This window comes from Rattus norvegicus, chromosome 16 (assembly GCF_021556685.1).
Source record: "Rattus norvegicus strain SHRSP/BbbUtx chromosome 16, alternate assembly SHRSP_T2T, whole genome shotgun sequence".
In the NCBI taxonomy this organism is placed as follows: Eukaryota; Metazoa; Chordata; class Mammalia; order Rodentia; family Muridae; genus Rattus; species Rattus norvegicus.
Window position 1 is genome coordinate 27,925,351 of NC_141549.1, and position 22,830 is coordinate 27,948,180.

A 22,830-nucleotide genomic window follows, 5' to 3' on the forward strand; every position below is an offset into this window, starting at 1 on the left:
GCAGGAGCCACGGAGAAAACTCTCTGCTGGAACATTACAATCATGTCTCAGCGCCATGTCATGAGAGGGAGCCTACCTGTTAATGATATTCTACATTACAGTCATGTCTCAGCCCCATGTCATGAGAGGGAGCCTACCTGTTAATGATATTCTACATTACAATCATGTCTCAGCCCCATGTCATGAGAGATTGCCTACCTGTTAATGATATTCTACATTACAATCATGTCTCAGCCCCATGTCATGAGAGATTGCCTACCTGTTAATGATATTCTACATTACAATCATGTCTCAGCCCCATGTCATGAGAGGGAGCCTACCTGTTAATGATATTCTACATTACAATCATGTCTCAGCCCCATGTCATGAGAGGGAGCCTACCTGTTAATGATATTCTACATTACAATCATGTCTCAGCCCCATGTCATGAGAGGGAGCCTACCTGTTAATGATATTCTACATTACAATCATGTCTCAGCCCCATGTCATGAGAGGGAGCCTACCTGTTAATGATATTCTACATTACAATCATGTCTCAGCCCCATGTCATGAGAGGGAGCCTACCTGTTAATGATATTCTACATACAATCATGTCTCAGCCCCATGTCATGAGAGGGAGTCCACCTGTTAATGATATTCTACATTACAATCATGTCTCAGCCCCATGTCATGAGAGGGAGCCTACCTGTTAATGATATTCTACATACAATCATGTCTCAGCCCCATGTCATGAGAGGGAGTCCACCTGTTAATGATATTCTACATTACAATCATGTCTCAGCCCCATGTCATGAGAGGGAGCCTACCTGTTAATGATATTCTACATTACAATCATGTCTCAGCCCCATGTCATGAGAGGGAGTCCACCTGTTAATGATATTCTGTTATACTTGCAGGTAGGAGCCAAGCATAACTGTCATCTCGGGAAGCAGATGCAGAGACCCATAGCCAAACATTAGGATGAGCTTGGGGAAGCCTGCAGAAGAGGGGGAGGAAGGATTCTAGGAGCCAGAGGGAGAAAAGGACCACACAAGAAGACCTCAGAATTAATTAACCTGGGCCCATCAGGTCTCACAATGATTAAACTGCCAAGCAGAGAGCATGCATGGCTCCAACTTAGGCCCTCTACACGTATGTAACAATTGTGTAGCTTGGTCTTCATGTGGGACTCCTAATAGCAGGAGCAGGGGTGGTGTCTGACCCTGCTGCCTGCTTTTGGGATCCTTTCCTCCTACTGGTCTACCTCATCTAGCCTTAGTAGGAGAAGATATGCCTCTTCTTCCTACAACTTGATATGCCAAGACTGGCTGATATCCACGGGAGGCTTCCCCTTCTCTGAAGAGAAAAAGAGGAGGAATGGATTTGGTGATGAGGGAAGGTGTGGAAGGGGGTTGGGAGGAGGATGGAGGGAAAACGTCTGTGGGACGATAGATAGATAGATAGATAGATAGATAGATAGATAGATAGATAGATAGATAGATAGATAGATAGATAGATAAACAAATAGCTTCTTAAAAACAAATCATGTCCCATGACTTAGAGCCCTGACAGACTCTTTGTTCTTGTGATTTCCGAGTCTCTGCTCATTTAGCTCCGAGTCAGCTAATAAAGATTTCCTTAAATATCAGAAAATTGATCAGAAAAGGTTACTAAACAAAGTAATGATAGTAACTACAAGGAGGAATGGAAGGACCCACAAGGTTGTAAACTATTTTAAATCTTTAAACTTTAGCTTTTAATATAGGACTTAGAAAAATATAGTGTGTCCCATACACAATAAGAGAATTTTAAGTTTCTCTCTCCTTTCTGAATAGTAGAGATTAAGGTGCTACTGCAGAGTAGCCTTCCAGATAGCGTTCTTTTCCTACAGAAAAGTAGGACATTTTTATAGCAATAAACACATCCAGTCATATGTAGCATTTTGAATTAATATAGGCACCTGGGATGTTGTAATTCCCAAAATGGGAGTGTTTGAATCCCTTCCCCCGCCCCCATGGCACGTGGAATAGAACTTTTGGAGGCACAGTATTAGAAAGGGCTTAGTAAAACCTTTCGTTCTTTGGGTCTTCAACCTCTAGCTCCGATACAGACCTCCTAAAACCTGCTGTTTTCTGAGTGAGGAGATTCTGATAGAGGGCTCTTACTCCCTTGGGTTTTTCTGGGTGATAATTTTTATTCAGAAATAACTAATAGTGGCTCACTAGGTAGCCAGAGAGGGGGTGGGGTTATTTCCAAGAGAACATGCCTTTGGTTAAGAGGTTGTAATGCTCATCTTCCATTCCGTGTGTACCTACCCTACTTGTAGGGAGAGTAGGGCTCACATTTGACTCTGATGGCAGTGACCGAACCAGCCATGACTGTAATCAAAGCTGCCGTAGAAGCCCACACGGGACCTTCTTTTCTGTCACTCTTGGGAGTTTATCCTCTCTTTTCCTAAATGAATCTACTTAGGCTCTGCTTGAGAGAGAGAGAGAGAGAGAGAGGGAGAGAGAGAGAGAGGAGAGAGAGGGAGAGAGGGAGAGAGGGAGAGAGAGAGAGGGAGAGAGGGAGAGAGGGAGAGAGAAGAGGAGGAGGAGGAAGAAGAAGGAGGAGGAGGAGGAGGGGAGGAGAGGAGAGAGGAGAGGGGAGAAAGGTGGGGGAGAAGGAGAGGGAAGAGAAGGAAGGGAGGGGAAGACTGGTGAAGACAGACATGTGCAAAACAGGTTGAATGTCTAAGCCCCACAAAGAACAGAGACCTCTGCTCCTGATCACCTTGCTGGCCCTGCTATGTATCTCTTCCAAGACTATATCTGTATCCATGTGCCATCCTATAAGACAAGGGGCAAATGCAAAAACACAGGGCATTAACAGGGAGAAAACAAATCGATAAATACAAAAAGAATGAAACTATACAAAGCATATTCTCTATAAAATGAGATGAAATAATGAAGGACTGAAGGAAATTCATGGATGTTAAGCAGTATACTCCTAAATAAACAATGGGTCAAAGAACAAATTCACAAAGGAAATAGAGAAGTCATTTGAGATGAAAATGAAAACATGTTAAAACCTCTTTTAAGATAGAGCTGTAGCCTCTCTCTCTCTCTCTCTCTCTCTCTCTCTCTCTCTCTCTCTCTCTCTCTCTCTCTCTCTCTCCCTCTCCTTCTCTCCTGGCTTGACATGAAAAAAAAAAGATAGAGCTGTAGCAATGCTATGTAGTAAATTTGTTGTATGGGCCATTCAGCAAGGAAGAATGAGTCCAAGTCAACCATCTAAACCATTTAGAAACAAATAACACATGTAAACCAGTGAAAGTAAAGAAAAATAACATGGCAGAAATACAGAATAGGACAATAAAAACTAGAGGATTCACAGGTCAAGAACTTACTCTTCTGTGGTATCAGTGATGTTTTCTTTCATTTTTAAGAATATTAATGACTTATTTAATGTACATTGGCATTTTGTCTCTGTGTGTGTCTGTGTGAGGGTGTGAAATCTCATGGAATTGGAGTTACAGACAGTTGTAACTGCCATGTGGGAGCTGAGAAGTGAATCAGGGTCTTCTGGAAGGATAATCTGTGCTCTTCACCGCTAAGACACTTCTGCACTCCCATATTAGTGACATTTTCACACCATAAAAAGGTACAGCATGATTGATCGAGTTTGTAGAAATAAAGGGAAGCTAGCTAAGCACTGTCAATAGTTGTATGTCAGCAGATTAGATATTTTAGGTGAAATGAAAAATTCACCTAAGCTGAATTCACTGAAACTCTGGGAGGAGTATAAACTGTGAATAGACTGCTGGCACATTAATGTAGTAATGAAAGATCTCTCTAAATGAAAAACTCATTGCATGGCTCATTATAAAGTGTATTACAGATGTAAAGAAATGGGATAGGGACAGCTCTCAGTGACAGTACTATCAACCTGATCTTAAAACAGACAAAGATATCACAGGAATGTTAACATCCTTTATGAATAGTCTGTGTTAAAGAAGAGTCAAAACGTCAGTCCAGCAACATATCAAAAGGTCAGTGCACCCTCAGGGATCCCTCAGGGATATGCTTTGGTTCCAGGCCGTAATGAATCGATTATGAACATAACATGATTCACTCATCTTTTTTAGTTTTCAACCTTGAGTTATGCTTATATATACAGGAAATCATTGAGTGTGTAATAGCTATATAGCCCCAAACCAGCAGTGGTGGGGAATGCCTTTAATCCCAGCATCTGGGAGGCAGATGCAGGGTAGATCTCTGAGTTCCAGGCCAGCCTGATCTACAGGGTGAGCTCCAGGACAGGCAGTTACATTGAGAAATCTTATCTCAGGAAAGAACAAAAGCCAAAACAACAACAGCAACAACAACAAACTTTATTGCTGAAAATGTTAGCAATCACCTGACCACTTGAGGAGTTACAGTCTTGCTGGAACAGGGTTTGCCTTTTCGTTGATGACTACTGTCAGGGCCCAGCCCAGGCTGAGGGCAGAGCTTGGAGCAGTTGGATGCAAGCGAAACAAGGGGGAAGGATCATATGTAGATGTCTGTCATTCAGTTTCATTTCATGAGAGATGGGACTGAGACTTAGCATATCCCTGTATGGCTTGACCTATTCTGACAACCTGTCTCTCACAAGCATTTATCATCACAAAATCATTTCTTCATAAACCTTATTCATTGATTACACAGCATTTCAAAATACATTTCCTTCTAAAGTCTTTTTTGATTACAAAGAATATTGGAAGAGGAACAAAGCAGGCAAACAGCGATTTTTTTTTTTCCAGAGCTGGGGATCGAACCCAGGGCCTTGCGCTCGCTAGGCAAGTGCTCTACCGCTGAGCTAAATCCCCAACCTGCAAACAGCGATTTTATGAGAGCTAAAATTTAACATTATGATCAACTTTCTTTTAACTCAGTACCTTCTTCCTTAAGATGGGTGTCACAAAGCCTTGCAGTTAACCTATTTGAATTTGATCATGTTTCATTTTGGCACAGAATTAATAGATCAAAAGTTATTTCCTATTACCTGTTATATCAAACTTTTTACAAAAGTTCAATCTTTCTGACCCTTATTTAATTCTTCCTTTCCTTCCTCTATATTCCTTTTATATTTGCCACAAAACCACCATTATTTTTCTTTGATTATTAAAATATTGAGCAGCCCCTTGCTTGAGCAAAGACTGTATATTTGTTGTTGTTATAATATCAGAAATGTTCTTGTCTCATAGGTCTGCTCAGGGAGGCAGACAGTTCACTGAGCCACAATGTTTTCCTCTGTGTGTCTGTCATGAACCCTCGTTTCAGTACGATTCCTGTCTTTATTACAATTCTATAAAGAATACAACAATATCAGGATTCCTAAAACTGCCTCCTTTGCCTTCAGGAATTTACCAAGGCGTGTCATTAATCAAATTCTCTTCCTATTCATCCTGGCCCCTTATTTCATAGGCTGAACATAAAAAAACCCTAGTGATTCAATTACAGTTTGTCAGCTTCTAGAATTTCCCTAGGATAATCATCTTTAATGGGTTTTATCAAATTCCCTATCATATTTACTAATAACACTCATTACGATCTAAATATTTATTTAAGTAATAAGTTCTTTAGAAATTTCAGTTTTCTGCGTAATTGGCTTTTTTCCAGGGACCTTTCATTAATTTCACTCTGGTTTGCACCAGCTTTTTGTGATCCCAGCTCTAGCTTTTAGAGATAGGCCTTTAACAGGGAGAAATATAAACCCAAGCACAAGATACATAACAAATTTCCACCTAGTGCACTGAAGGCTCAGTCCAGGTTGTCTAAGTACTGGAATTTTGTTAAATAGCAGCTTCAGGATGCTTGACACCACCAGATCTAATCAGGCCAGTGCTTGCTGAAATTGGGGCGGCTCTGGTAGCTCCTTGCAGTTAAGTAACAATGAACTTTGACCTGTGGGTTGACTCACAAGAGATTTATCTGCAATACGCAATGGTGTTGGATAGTTTTGTTTGTTTTGTTTTTTGTTTTGTTTTGTTTGTAGTAGAATGGCCTTCAGAATCAGTGTCAATTTTTCCAACTCCTGTGTATCAAATTTAACAGCTTGGCACAGCCTAGAGTCGTCTGAAAGGAAAGCCTCAATTGAGAAATTTGCCTAGAACAAGTTGGCTTGTGTCCATGTCTGTGTGGGACTGTCTTGATGCAGGAAGGTCTTCCACTGTGGAGCAGTGCCATAAGACAGTGAGTGATCCCAGAAGCAGTGCACCTCCACAGTTTGTGCGTTGGGTTCCTTCTCAGAGTTTTTGCACTGACTTCCCTCAATATTGGGCCATTAATTGGAAGAATAAACAGAGTAAACTCTTTCTTTTCATAAGTTGCTTTTGGTCAGAGTGCTTTATCATAACAGCAGGACAAAACAGGAATGCCTCGTCATTGTCTGAGATACTGTAGTTTAGATCTTTGCTGTTTGCATGGTATCTTAGTGACTCCATTATGTGAACACACATCAAGACCAAGGCAACTTTGATAAAGGAAAACATTTAATTGGGGGTGGCTTACAGTTTTAGAGGTCCAGTCTAGTGTCATAGTGGGGAAGAATGGCAGTGTCCAGGCAGACATGGTACTGGAAAAGCCGAACCTTCTCTACATTTTGATATGATGACAGCTAGGAGGAAACTGTCTTGCTCAGATTGCCAGGAGGAAACTAGCTTCCATACCAGGTAGAGCTTGAGCATAGGATCTCAAAGCTGGCTACACAGTCTCACACTTCATCCAACATGGCCACTCCTAATAGTGCCACTTCCTATGGGCCAAGCATATTAGAACTACCACACATGGTTTTGTCCTGACTATAACAAATAGGTCCTGTAACTGGGGTCTATTTGTAATTCTACTTCTGTTGCTATTCCTAGCATTTCACTGAAATCTTAACCCTCTCAGTGTCTTCCATGAAAGCTGGAATCAACTTCCTTCAAACTCATGTTAACTTTGAGATTTTATTAAATATCTGTTGTCAGCCATCTTAGTAGTGAATCATTTCCAGAAGGTTGCCACAATCCTTTGCTCAAATCCCCCAAATGAATTACATTTTTTTCATTTATTTATCCCTGAACTTATAGCTTTACTCTGCTTTTCTGTAAAATTTTACTCATGTGTTCTGCTTTTATGCTTAGAAGAATTATTGGGTTTTTTTTGGATCATGATTCTTATTTGCAATAAAAACTACAATATAAAATGAAGTAAATTTTCACATGGTCCACATATTATAGGATGATTTATACTTAGTAATTATTAACAAGAGGTCAAATTACTTTCAAATTCAAAAATATGAATTTCTCAGTTATGAGAATTTTTGTCACATTTTTGTGTAACTATATATTGAATTGAATCTTTAAACATTTTTGCTAAAAAGTCATTTTAAATAACATAGTTGCTTTGTGATTATTCATTTTTTCTTATGTTCTTGGAACATAAGAGGACCTTGCTAAATCTTGTTGGAATGATGTATCATAGCTTAAGGTATCTTGTTTGACTAAGAAAAGATTATGAAAATTGAATTTTTGTCATTTTCATTACACTATTCCAAAGCATATTTTAATATTAAATTTCCTTTCTGTGCTTTAAATAAAAAAATCAAAATCTTCAGAAATTCAAGCTGTATTCATTGGAAACAACCTTAATAATTTGATTGGCAAGGCTTGTTCTTAGTGTCAATCTCTACATCCAGTTTTTCATATGACATTTGTGCCTACTTGCTGATGGAAGAGGCAAGAGTTTTGATACAACAATTTTAGCACTTTTACTCTAAATATTTAGATAGCCTGGGTGGGATGAGTCTGGAGCGCAGAGCCCCGGGAAGGAGCAGTCAGTTACTCTGAAGGAAAGCAGTGTGTTCTGGAAGCTGGGGTTCTGTGTATGCACTGGTGTAAAACGAGCACTGAAGAGCTTGTACCCTTTACTTTGGGAGCATGCGGCTTGAGTAATTAAACTACTGTGGTTCAAATCACACCTGCCATTTATGAACCAATAGAATAGCTTTGGAAATCATACTGTTGCTCATAAAGCCGTTGTGTATAGACACATGAGTGTTGCTGTACCCTTTGTTCATTCACACTGCACCTTGCCAGACATGCAGCATCCCTGTGCCCAGCGGTCTACGGGTTGTGTGCATCCCTACGTGGGACAGAGCACTTTTGGTCCTTCTGCATCTTTCCAAGATGTCTCAAGTGAGCTTTGCTTACTACATTGGAAGACAGAGGTGACGCGTCTCTGCAGATGGACAGATGGAAGGGACAGGGACTCTTGTGCATTATCAAGAGGCCCCTTTCCTGAGGCTTAGAGGCTCATGAGGAAAGCAGCCACCGTGTGTATAGGTGTCATTTGGTCCTACTCAGCTTGTGTGAGCTGTAGTTCAGGAAACTGGTTCGCATAGTGTTAACATTCTAGCTTTTCCTGTTATTGTAAGTATGAATTCCTCTTTGTCTTACTCTACAGTCATTTTCTTTGCCGGTAGATAAGATAATATGTTAGCTTCAGAATGAATAAATCTAAGCTCCTCCAGCTTCACTTGTCAAAGTGTAAGGAAATAAAAACAAATATAATTCAGCTCAGAAGTGGCATTTTAGTCCACGTTTTAAGTTTAAACTATTTATCACCTGGATTAAAATAAAGGTTTACCATAACTTTGCAATTTATACAGTATGACAATTTAAAAAGAATAATAAACCACCTCTCTTACTTTCATATGCTAAAGTTTTAGAGTGACACATGCACATACATGCATGCACATGCATCATACATGTTACAAACCAAATCAGGTACTAACTCTGTTTAGCTGCATTTTTAGAGAATTAATCTTAATTCTGTCATATATCATGATATTTTTCTGTTTTCCAGAATATTGGAAAGAAGATGACCTGCCAGGAGTTCATTACAAATCTTCAAGGGGTAAATGAAGGCGGAGATTTCTCCAAGGATCTTCTAAAAGTAAGCATAGGCATATTGTTATTCAAACATGCTTGCGTTCATGTTTACTGCTCATTGAAGCCTATGGTTGTGTAAGTTTGTAAGCTTTCTGTTTTGCCTTTTATTGGTGATATTTTTATTGAGCTTTGGTTTTGGTGCTTCAGATAACAAAGTTTTGTAAGTTAACAATTTCTGACAATCTGTATCACAGTAAGTAATTGAGAGAAAATAAGAAGCTATGGCTGGGTGGTGATGCTACGAGTTAGTCAGTGGTTTTCATGCCGCAGGAGATAGTTACTTTAGAAGCGAGCATCTGTCAGCTTCTGGAAGCATGCATGATGGCGTTCATTCCCAATCATGGGGATACTCCTCTGCCTCAGGAAACAGGTCACTCCAGGTGATTGTGGAGTGAGGGAGTTATTCGCAGTTGTCTTTATTGTTGGTAACATTCACCATGCTCTCATCAGTCTATTTTCTAGGAGACAAAAATCAACGTTGACATTCGTAGATTTTTACAGCATTATCAGTCAGATGTGTATTTGATCAAAGAATAATAATGGCTGTGGAATATGAGTGTTTTAGAAGTGGGGTACAAGAAATGCATATTGAGAATGTAATTTTTACAGATCTCTGTTCAGTCCTAGTGTTTCCTTTAAAACGTGGTACACATAGCTTTCTTTTGGAGTCAGTCACTTGGAAGGTTGCCTAAGAATGCTAGCACATTTGAATCATGCTGTGAGATGGAAATGTGCTTGTGGCGAGAGGTGCCTTTCATTATATTTTATGTAACTTTTAGTCTCTGTTATGGTGCTTGCTAAGCTGGGGCTGCACAGCCAAACCACGTCATCAGTCCTGTGTGATGTGTAAAGAAAGGGTAGAGTTCTGCCACATTTTGGAAAACCAAAGAAGGTATTAAATTTAGTACTAACAGACTCTAGAACACAAGACACTTAATTCAAGTGATTTTAAAAGTTACATGGTGAAAAATACAAGAAGAAAAGTTGTTTTGACTTACTATATAGCAATATTTTTAAAATTAAAATATAATCACGCCTTCCCCCTTCTCTCCAGCCTCTTCCAAGTCCTCCATCCCTTGAAACCCCTTGAAGTCAGGGCTTCTTTTTAAAACTGTTGTTGCTCTGTGAATACAGTGTGTGTGTAGTGTGACTAGTATGTATGTGATTCAGACGATTTTGCGGTGACCACTTGTTATTTGGGTAACCTAATAATTCGGCCAGTGGCTGGAAATAATGTTGGCATCAGTGTGGAGCCTGTCATGTGAAATATGGATTTCCTTTAGAGTAGCCCTTCGCCATTCACCCAGCATGACAACGTCTTTGTTTTAGTGTGGTAGGAGCAGGGATCGCTATCCGTTTCAGTTTAGGAAAGGTTTGAAAGCACTGTGAGTTTAATTTCATTATGGAGTAGTCAACCTTTCCCCATTCTCTTCCTTCTTTCTTTCCTCCTCTCCTCTCTTTCACTTTGTAAGAATGTTTTGACATGTTGCTTTCTTCTTCCTTTTACTTTGAACTATCTTTCCTTTTTAAGTTGGGAAGAAAACTGCAATTACCTGTCCGCTAAACAAATAAACCCAAAAATGCCTGTTATCACCTCACAGGTGTCTGAGTAATTATGTTTTCAATCTGAAATTATTCATGACATTCTGAGATTTTTAAAAAAATGTGCCAAGAGTGAACATAAAACTTTGAATATCCTTTTTGTAAAAGTATAATTTACCATATTAGTGATCGGAGATGCTTTTTTCCACTTTATTGAACTGGGTGTTTTGTTGTTTCCTATTGACCTTAGTTATTTATAAATCTCTTGGTGTCAGAAGTTACATTTAGATTTATTCTTGTTTAAATTTTTTTTGGATCAGAGTAACATTTGTACCAATATCTGATTCTGTGTGGTTGTGCAGTTGGCAACATTTTTTAAAGGTCCAGTGTTTGTTCACCAGGTGGTAAAGGACTCAGATTCTGAAAACAAATGTGGCCTTGTCCTCAGAGGTCACAAACTGCTGAGGAACAAGCGGGACCTTCTTCATATGATCAGTTCTTTTATAATAAAATGAAAGGACATAGTCTTTTGTTTTCTATCTAAACAGACAAGATTAAGAAAAATCTTATATGTAATATACATATGTAAAGGAAGTTAGTCTTCCTCTGCTATGTTCAGACAATGTATAAAATCTTGCTCTGTTTTTCCTTCTACTTTTTTAACAGGGTAAATGACAATTGGGTCTTGTCTACAATTATTTCAGTTCCAGCTTTTCTTAATTAGCCTGACAAAGAATTTGAGTGTTTTGGCAAATAATTTTCCCATAAGTTATTTTGAATAAAAATTGTGGCATCTATAATCCAAAATGAAGGAAGTTAGATGCAGAGAGACAGCCTGCAGTAGAAGTTATTTAGCTTCCAAAGCAGGTAGTGCTTGAGATGAGCTTTAATGTATACATAGAAGCCTTTACTTTTCATTCAAAATATTGGCTTCATTTTCTACCTCCTACAGTCTAGATGTTTGATTTAGTGTGGTTCAAATGCTTTATTTCCTTAAGGAAAGATAACACTGAATTTAATTTATTATAGATTTATTTGCATAGATTCTTACTAAATTTATTAATTAAATGCATTTGTTTCCTTGCTCTCTCCAAGGACAGAGTCTAGGCAAGATCCCTTTAGAAGCTTCCAAAGCTGCGTAGCCTTCCTGTATCTATTCCTCTGTTGGCTGGATGCTTTACAGATACACGCTTTGTTTTAAATGTAATTTCTCATTTGGTACTCTTAAGAAGATAATACAATTAAAAAATGATGGAAAATTTTGGCAGAGGGTTGCAGACTTTAAACAGACTCAGAGGTCAACAAAGAGAAATGAATCTTAGACAAAGATTAATGCATTTTATTGGGCAAGAAAGAAACATAATTAGAGAATACAACATTGTTCAATGCAGGTTTGTAACCATTAGCTTCTTATTCAATTATGAATGTAAGTAAGGGTAAACAAAAGCAACTAAAAAATAGTCTGAAACACTAGGGATAAAATTTTTGTAAGTTAAAACTCCGCAAAGGACCAGTTTTCATAGAGTCAACAAAAAGAACTATGGAAATTCTTCTAGAAAGAGCGAGAGCAAAGCCAGCCTAGCTTACTTCCAAATCTCCATGTGGGCCTCTAGTCTGCTACACTCAGCATGGGAAAAATCTGAAAACATGCCGTGACAGTGACCGTCACCTTACCTTCCTCTGCTTCCTACCAAAAGGCTGAGCACAGTGAGGTCTTCCCCTTTCTTTACCTTCACACCCTCTATGTGTTTGCCCTTACCCCTTTGCATTTGATTCTATGATAATCAAAGAACGAGTGCAAGTATAATTGGGGAAATATGAACGAGACCATATTTTATTGCTCTTGTTACCTGAGATGCTATATTATTCTTTTATAAATGTTAACATTGGATGGGACGATATAAGTTTACAAGTAATCCATTATTTTTCCTAACTGCAGGCTTGAAAACATAATGAGCAGATTCACTAAAAGAAAAAAAGGGAGTCATCTTCCTCTACTCAGTTAATTTAAGAATTATAATAAAATTGTGTTAATGAAATTTTACCGGTTTTTATGATTCTTTGACAGTATTGAATATCATGCAACATAGCTCAGATATTAAAAACAGTGAAAGTCATTAACTTATAATAAACATGGTTAGCTTAGGATATAAACACAATAGAGGTTTAGTAGACTGGTTTATGATGATAAATATGTGTTTAGATATTATGAATTATACAGAAGTAAATTCAGTATTTAAAACAAAAATACAATGGGGATTATTTTTGAAGAATTTGAAGGTGGGCCACAGTAAGAACCTATCATTCTTCAGAATATTGCTGGGAAGTCTTGAGGCACTGAGTGAAAAGCACAGCTTGAGACCAGTTGTCCAGTGAGCAGCACTGGCTTGGGTACCAGTGTCAACAGTGTTGAGGGATGTGCTCGTGAAGTATAATTCGGAGTCTCTTGTTTGGGCTTCTGTTACTGGATTGTTTGCTTAGATTCCCTCATGCCTTTCTCACTGTGTTTTAACCAAATGAAGTTGGAAACAATTAGGAAAAACAGAATTCTTTTTTCGAAATGTTGTGACATCAGAATGCATCAGAGTGCTTCATGGCGGAGTTTGAAATAAGCAATGTAGGATCTAGAGAGCAAGGTGTTGCACGTGGAGCAGGCCATATGACTGTCCAGCTTCCATGCACAGCACGTGGTCATGGTACCCACCCCTCAGAGTGGACAGAGGGATTAAGAGGCGATGTTTGTCTGTCTGTCATGCACAAGGTTTCCTGATAGGGTGGGAAAGTCCTGGGCCCTAAGTGAGTTTGAGAGTTGCTAATGATGTTACCAGTGATAGAATCTTGGGGAGGGGACTTAATGTTCATTTTACCTCTTTGTACCATAATAAATAAAGCGTCCGTCCTGTGCTATAGCTGTTGTGTTTTTCATGTGGGCCCATTAAGCATGTAAGTATCTACTGCCCAGCCTCTTCCTTGCTCTTTAATTCCTGTACCAAAAGTGTAAACTCAGTTTCCTTGTTGTGTTCAAACTTCTTCACCTGATACTTTTATAGCAGAATGTGGCTTGGCAGAAATTTAAGTTGGAAAATCTTGAGGGATTCATTCAGTGTCAGTGATGGGAGTGTTCTTAACACTGGTTTTGTTCTTGTAAACTCAAACCATAGCTCTTGAATTTGTCTTCCTTTCATGCTACTGGTTTAGACAAAGTATGCACAAATAATAATGCCAGTAAATGTTCAGAGCTAAATCTAAGAAAGTTGCTCTTTTTATAGCAGCAGTTTCAAAGGATCATGCCCAGAAGACTGAAGGAGAGGAAGAAGGGGGCCTCAGTCTGAAACAGGTCTAAACTTTTTATAAATGAAAAGCCAGAAGCGAATTCTCAAAAAATGCTTGATCTGAGTTATATCCGGAGTATGCAGTTGAAAATAGGAACTTATGGGTGGTATTTAAGTGTAGCTATAAAAAGAGCATCAAGTGCTGCCTGGAGTAGGTGAGCGCTCTAAGAGAAGGTCATGCAAACCTGGTAGCAACAGTATCTATGGAGAAAAGGGCTTTGGAAGCTTGTGCTAGTATAAGGAGGAGAGCCTTTGAAAAGAAAAGCTGTGGTAGTGAGCTTTTAAAGAGAAGAGCATTAAAAGTGATGGCTCAAAGTACAGACCCTTGCTGCCTTTTTCCGTGTGGCAAATCAAGCTGGGTTGTGTGATGAGAGGTCTGTTTCTGTTTCCGCCTCCTCTCCCCAGCAGTCTGGAAGCAGGCTGCTGCTTTCATGCCTGAAATCATCGTGGACGAATGAGATAATGTGATGCCTTCTGTATGGTTCAGATCTCGAATGAACACGGTGATGCTAATGAGCCTGAGTCCTTGAAGTAGTTGAAAATCTACAAATCATGTTGTACTTATTTATTTATTTTTTAAAGGCCCTCCCTAAAAGAAGCCTGTTAGAACAGTATGACAGACCAGATGCTGCTTAGAGTACAGACAGATTTTTTTTTGCCCAAAGGAAAAGCTGGATGGGGGTGGTAGTAATCGTTAAGTGTTCTGCGATGGAATATTAGTGATTCTCAGGCAGATTCTATTTTTAATTTGGTCACAAAGAAGCGCTGCAAGGTTCCATTTTCCAGTGCCTCCACAAAAGTTTGAATGTCAGTTTGCTTGGAGTGTTCGTAAAACATTGTCAGCCTACCCTGCACGTTAGGTGTTGCTGGTTCTCAGACATGACAAATCGCACACTGTAGCTTTGAACTTAGGATTTACCCAATGGGCCTGGGAGGCCTCTGAGAGTAAAGGTCTACAAAGTGTATAATTCAAGAATAAATGAGCTATCATAGCTAAATACTGTGATACATGTTTATTCATTAAGGAAGAATGGAACACATTTCAATTGAGGAATTTGTATTTGCCAGAAAGGCAGCTCACCAAGGAAAACTGTTCTATGGTTATTGTGATATACATCCGTGGCATGAAACAGACTCAAAAATCTGACAGCATAATTATTAGGGTAACCATTTTAATAATCTTTCCCTCCCTCTCTCTTTTACTTTCTTCCTCCTTTCTTCCTTTCTTCTATCCTCCCTTCCTCCCTCTCTCTTCATTCCTCCTCCTGAGTATGCCAGGAAGCACTCTGCCACCATTGAGCTATGCTTCCAGCCCTTCCCTGATCTCTTCCATTTGCATCACAAACATCACTGTGTAACTACAGGTGGATACAAGTAGTTGACACTGGACATTAGCCTAAGTGCATCTCAGAACCAATGTTTCACTGAATAAATAACTGTCATATCCAATTACATCTTCTAAGACAAACTAAATGGAAGTGTTCAGGTTCTTGACTTTTACGTTGAAATCATTTTTAAGAAATAGATTTTTTAAAAGGCAGGATCTCACTTTTAAACGGGCTAATCTGGCTTTACACTCTGTGTAGCCCAGGCCAACCTCAGACTGAGAAATCCTCTTCCACCAAGTGCTGAGGTTAGTTGCACTGCCATGCCACTACTGGAAAATCAGTTGTTTCTCAGAGTTAAAAGAATTAATGTAGAGGAAGTGTGTATGTCAATTGTATGTTGGTAGCAAGAAGTAATTGGATACTGATGTGAACAGAAAACAGAACCACTGAAGGTAATAGGTCCCTAAGTGGGACCTTTGTAGTTCTGCATAGCTTCTCAGTCAGTGGCTATATTCTATTCTACCAAGTAAGGGATGTCATGAGTCATCAGAACTGTTGGGCTGGGTTTGCTTAGTCTCATTAAGAGATGGGAGTGCAAAATAGATTAGGAAAAATTGCCAGAAAACCTATTTTATAAAGATTTGTTGTATTTAAAGAAATTAACTTCAATCACAAAACCAGCTAACATAATAAATTATTATTGTTTATTCCAAATCACGCTGGAACTTTCATTCTCTTTCCATGTTGGGTTCCTCTTGGTAGTTATAGAGAGCCTTGTATATTAAACCAGGAATAGATTAAAAATATTTGGTAGGGAAATTGAATTTGCCTTGAACATGTACAGACTTTGTCCCTGATCTTATTTACATAGTAAAACAATTATTGCTCAGGCACTTATATCACATTCATTGTTACAAGTCATCAAGAGACAGCTCAGAACTTGCAAGAAGATACATGAAAGTCCTGAAGAAACACTACAGTGTTGTATGCAGGGTGCTTGATTGTCACACTGTGTATTTGTGGGGGATGGGTGATTGGAATCAATACCACGTGGATGCCAAGACTGACTATTTTGACCTGCCAGCTTTTAGTGTTTAATCTCCCCTCAAGCTCTCCACAGGTAGACACAGTCTTCTGTGTTTGTGCTCTTCCTCTGCATTTTTCACTTCTCTTTTCTCAAAAATGTTGCTTTCTCAGAAACACCAAAAGCCACATTCATCGATACTTTTCATGGAATTCTCTTTAAAATATTTTTTGAATTACTATATAATGACATCATTTTCTCATCGTTTGTCCTCCCATACCTTCCCTTATACACCTCTTATCTCTCTCATTCATCTTCTCTTTACTTGTTGTTGTGTTGCTAAGTATATAAATACAACCTCTCAGAAGGCCATGCAGTGTTGCCTGTATGTGTACACGTGCACACACACACACACACACACACACACACACACACACACAGAGACACACACACACAGACATATACACATACACAGACACAGACACACAGATACACACACACAGACACACACAGAGACACACACACACAGAGACACACATACACAGACACACAGACACACAGAGACACACACACACAGAGAGATACAGAGATACACACATACGCAGACACACACAGACACACACAGACACACACACACAGACACACACAGACACACACAGAGATACACACACAGACATACACACAGACACAGATACATACACACACAGACACAGATACATACACACACAGACACACAGAGACACAGATACATACACAGACACACAGACACACACAGAGATACACACAGACACAGACATACACACACAGACACACACACAGACACACACACAGACACACACACAGACACACACACACAGACACACACACAGACACACAGAGACACACAGACACACACAGACACACACAGACACACACACACAGAGACACACAGAGACACACACACAGACACACACAGATACACACACAGATACACACACACAGATACACATACACACACACAGAGACACACAGAGACACACACACAGACACACACAGATACACACACAGATACACACACACAGATACACACACACACACACAGAGACACACACAGATACACACACAGATACACACAGATACACACACAGATACACACACAGATACACACAGATACACACACAGATACACACACACAGATACACACACACACAGAGACACACACACAGACACACACACAGACACACAGAGACACACAGAGACACACACAGACACACACAGATACACACACACAGATACACACACACACAGACACACAGAGACACACACAGATACACACACACAGATACACACACAGAGACACACAGAGACACACACACAGACACACAGAGACACACACACAGACACACACACACACACAGAGACACACAGAGACACACAGAGACACACACACAGACACACACAGATACACACACAGACACACACAGACACACACACAGACACACAGAGACACACAGAGACACACACACACACATAGACAGACAGACAGACAGACAGACAGACACACACACACACACACACACACACACACACACACACACACACACACACAGTGCTCTACTTGGCTAACTAAGGCAGGCCTTTCCTAGTGAGGGACATTCTCTCAGCATTACCTGTTTGCCTGCAGCAGAGATGGTTGTAGCTTTACCTCTTCCATCTTGACATGCGCATTGCTGTCCCATTGCCGAGGTCTTGTTTAGGCAACTGTGTTGCTGAGACTTCATGGATGTATAGCCTTTCTGACATTGCTAGGAGACAGACTCTACAGAGAATGCCTGGTCCTCTTGCTTTTCAATCCTTTGGCTACTCCTCTAAGTCGTCCCTGAGGCTTGGGTACAGGAATTGTGTTGGCGATCTGTCAGTTGAGACTGAGCAGCGCTCTACACCTTGTTCAATGCATTTTGATTGGCTGTAGTTTCCTATGGCTCAGTCTGTTGCAAAGAGGTGTTTACTCGATGAGGGCTGAGAACTATACTCATCTCTGTGTGTAAAGATGACTGTTTAAAATGTAGGTGGACATTATGTGGTTGTGTAAGGTGACAGTTCACTGCCAAATTCTATAATCTCACTTACCCTCAGAAGTTAGCTAGCTTTCCCATACTAGGCATGATTTTCTCTTGTGGAGTAGGCCTTAGATCCAATTAGAGAGTTGTTGGTTACCACAAAAGTATGTGTACCACAATTGTAACCTGGGGGTTATCGTGCCATGTTGGTCTCTGAGCTTATAGGTGACACAGTTGGGTAAGAATATTGTTTGTTTCCTTTCTTCATAGCTTGCCTGGGGTACCATGAAATCTAGTCCTCAGGGAGGAAGCTTTGAAGGAAGTCTCTTAAGGCAACTCTTCCCTTTCAGTGTCCCATTTGTCAAATGGACACATTCATTCTGTTGCCCTCCACTGTCTCCTAGTCACAAGGGTTTCCTTACCTTCAAGGTTTTCCCTAGAAAAACGAAACATGTTAATCTCTTTGGATACCTCAGCCACTTAAAAGAATGCTGTAAAGAAAAGCCAATTCAGATCCCATTGCTGAGGCAAGTCACCTCTTGGTGAGATTATTTGATTTTTTCGAAGTAGATATTTCCCTAGAATACAAAAGGAGCTAAATTATTATTTGTCTCATTTACAAAAACAAATTGTTTACTCAGAATATTATCTTAAGGGGATAACTTCATTTCAAGTTGTTATTCTTATGGAACTACCTTAAGCAAAAGGTTTTGAAAAGAGAAATATTTTGAGACCATATTGTTTGATAAAAAGAGTATTTCCTATCATTCCTATGAGAGCTGCTCAGCTCCTTCTTGCCCTCCTTAATGATTGATACTGTGCTCTGTATAGCATGGTGTACACACACACACACACACAGAGAGAGAGAGAGAGAGAGAGAGAGAGAGAGAGAGAGAGAGAGAGAGAGAGAGAGCGAGCGCACTAGTGTGATTCCTAGGGCAAGTGAGCTAATTTAATTTTTAACAAATACTTGAGATGATTGCAGCTTTTAGAGTTATCTTTGGTCCATTAAACAGTGCATGCCACAGACTGGAGCTGTCCCACAGTATAGCCTTGTGCAGTTCTTATTTCCCCATTAACTTCTGTGTCTAAGTTGAGGAGCACAATCCTTATTAGCACAGGTAGCATGTCATGACATGTAGCTTAGCGTCTGATAGAGTACATGATAACACAAATTAGGAAATGTGTCTATGTATCCAAAGCACTGGACTTGCTTTGCTTATCTAAAGTCAGATGGAATTTAATAGAATTTACAAGTTCCCACTTTACCAAGAGCTGTACTAAATATATTGAGTGAAGCAAAGATAAGATATTAGTTCTGCACCGAGAAATTTTTAATCAGTTATAGTATTTTTCAGACCTGGCCATCCACTAAAATCACTGGGATAAGGAAAGAAAAATAAGAGGCAAAAGTATCCCAACTCAAATGACAGTGTATAAAAGCAGTGCATGTCGGAGAATGGTCTTGCAATTTGACACTAAACTCAACAAACCCTGTATAGTTGATTCCGTTCAAAACAAATGGAAAAAAAGGTTATAAGAATAATCAGAACAACTTTATTAGCAGTAGTTCCAAATTAGAAATCATTCAGATGCCATCAAAAGATGAGGGGTGGTGGTTCCAATAAAAAATTACTGCATAAAAGTGCAAGAGAAGGGATTCCTGACACACAGATCACAGAAGAGGGATGCTGTATATGTGACCGGGCTTTACATGTTGATCTTGTTAGTAGAAGTTCTTGAGTGGCCAAAAGCAATGTATGATAGTGAAAAACAGATACACAACAGCAAAAATAAACAAAGTGGCTTCCTTCGGGGATGGATGCAATGACAGGAATTTCCTAGGTATGTAGAAATGCTGTCATTTATAGATTTTATGGCAAATGTCACTTGGGATTTGTGAGAAAGGCCTGGCTGCATTCTCTCTTCTCATCCCTCTTACCAACTGTAAGTCTCTCACTGCGTAATTCTCAGAAGCTGCCACAGCAATTCGAACTGTAAATAGGATATAATTCAAAGTGGGTCGATTAGTTCTCTGTTGCCATTTAAACAAAGTGCTGTGAGTAGGTGATGTGAAATAATGTAGACTTACTACATTGTTCTTAGGTCAGAGATTGGAGTCGATGTGGCCGCATTTAGTGCTTCAGCTTCCCCAGTTCAAAATCAAGCTCCGAGCAGGACAGTATTTCTTTGTAGGAACCCTAAAGATGACTCACTTCCAAGTTCATCTAAACTTCTCACGTGATTCAGACTCAGGTGGTTCCTGGTTATTTGCCAGGAGTATTCTCAGTTTCTAGAGTTGACCATTCTTTCCACATCCATCTTGAAATTCAGCAGCAATGAGCCAGGTCTTAAGACTTCATATCTATATGGTGACTCCCCGCCCCTGACCCCTACAAACCTGCCTCTGCCTCATCCCTCCTCTGCTTTCCCACCTCTGGCTCATACTGAGGGATATGATTACTTATAAGTCAACCTGCATAACTCGGAATAAGTTTTCTGTACTAAGTAAGGTCAGCCGCTTTAGTATCTACCAAAACACTTACTGCCAGGGTTTAGATAAGGATCGGATTGAATGAGAGAGAGAGAGAGAGAGAGAGAGAGAGAGAGAGAGAGAGAGAGAGAGAGAGAGAGAGAGAGACAGACTGACAGACAGACATATCCATTACATGTAAATTGCTGAGGACTTTTAGGCCAAAGAGAAACAATCACATTCTACAGGCAGAATTTAGTTGTCCTTTGAAAGACAATCTGGATCCAGAACAGGAGGTCTTTTTGATTGGGGGCGAGACTCAGTGGAGTTGCCCAGTGTGGAGAGGGAGAGCCCGGGCAACAGCATGTGGTACATTCAGAGCAGCCCTTCCACATGAATACACACTCTGCCTGCTAATTATTATTTACAGTGAGAGTTATTCAGGCCAATGTAGCATGAAGTCAGAATTTTATTTTAGATCAAAGTATAAAATAGAAATGTCAAAAAGTTTATGCTCATTTACTGGGCACAGTTGTACTGTTTTTAAAAAGACTGGGGCGGTTTATGCTGAGATTTTTTTTTTTATGGTTCCACCTTCACATTGACTGTTAGAACTTGGTAGAAGTACACTTGGAAGAATAAAAATCTATTTCCATATTTCTACATTTCTGAAAACTCCCAATCTATAATCCAAGGAATGTGACATCACATAAAACTATGACACTCTCACAGTATTGTGTCCACCCCTCCCCACGCCCCGCTCTCTGAGCACAACTAGTGGTCAATGTAAGTACAGACTTGGGAATGCTGCACGGTCTTGTGGCGTCTCTCTTTTGTCTACTTAAAAGTCACATGTGACATTCAGTGTTTTGTACATAAACTGTATTAAAGAAGAATTCTTCCTGTGGAAATGCCCTAGGTTTAGTGCTACTTAAAAAAATGGCTGCATATACATTTTTGTTTTGAAAGATATGTCTCTGTACAAAACATTATAGAATATTTCCTGCCTACCTTTTAAAAAATACAGTATAAGTTGTTTTTATTAAAATTTCTGGAAGTATATGTGTAAGATCTGAAATACTGAAAGCATTTCAGTAAGTAGCTGGTCCCTTTTAGAAGGTGGATATGAGAATTAGCGAGGCTATGGTGGCAGGGAGCCAAGGGGCCTTTCACTGGGCACTATCAATTTCTCTTTCCTTTGCTGGTGGATATTCTTAGTCTTCCCCAGGCTTACCTCACGTCTCTCACCAGTGTTTGTTTTCCTTCCTTCTCTTCCCACCTTCCACACAAATCTGGAATGATGTTGTCCATGTGATCACAGGCCCATGAAGGAAACTCATTCCCTCTGTGGTTTTTTCATGACGGTGCAGAGAGAAATAGTTATTTCTTGGCATAGGCTGTCTGAGTCGGTGTTCATGCTAAATCCTTCCTAGCAGAGCTAACTTAGCTCATCGACTCCTGCAAAGGAAGCACAACTCCTCACTGTGGGTGACAGCCTTGGTCACTGTCCTGCCTCCATCTCTACCGACATCTTGATTTAAACATTGCATTTTATATTCAAAGATGGGACTCCTGTTTCAAATCTGTCCTTTTCTGTTCGTTTGCTGCTTTATAAAGTTAGGATGAATTCACTGGAAGCTCTTAAATATGTTCTTCATCTCTGTGTTCTCTATTTCCACAATAGTCCTGATTTTCAGGGTATATGTCTTTGCCTGTCCACTCTGTCAGTTGCTTATATTTCTCTGGAAAAAAATGATTTTTTAAAGAATGAAACCAAACCAACCAAGTAACATGGGCTGGACCTTGGCCCCCTACACACATGTAGCAGATGTGCAGCTTGGTCTTCATGTGGGCCCTGAACAACCAGAGTGGTGGCTGTCCCAAAAGCTGCTGCCTGTATATGGGATGTGTTCATCAGGCTGGGCTGCCTTGTTAGCCTCAGTGGGAGAGGAAGCGTCTAGCCTCACAGAGACTTGAAGTGCACGGGTGGGAGGAAACCCAGGGAGATCCTCACTGGTTCAGAGGAGAAGGGAAGAATGATGGAGGAAGGATTTCGGGAGGGGGTGACCAGAAGAGGGGTTAGTGAGAAGGGTATAAATTGAATAAGTAAAAAACAAATTAAATAAAAATATTTATTCATGTTCTTTTCTTCCACTG

At 39.9% G+C, this 22,830-nt stretch overlaps 1 protein-coding gene across 32 annotated transcripts in view; it reads left to right on the plus strand.

The window, feature by feature from the left end:
- Psd3 (pleckstrin and Sec7 domain containing 3) overlaps window positions 1-22,830 on the plus strand; it is a 557,293-nt gene that overhangs the window by 354,830 nt on the left and 179,633 nt on the right. For all 32 annotated transcript variants that reach the window (XR_015639410.1, XR_015639411.1, XR_015639413.1 and 29 more), the window contains 1 exon segment: window positions 8,850-8,939. Coding sequence is in view for 28 of the 32 variants with exons in the window: in XM_087588275.1 (XP_087444401.1) it covers window positions 8,850-8,939 (90 nt within the window). In the remaining 4 variants the exon portion in view is untranslated.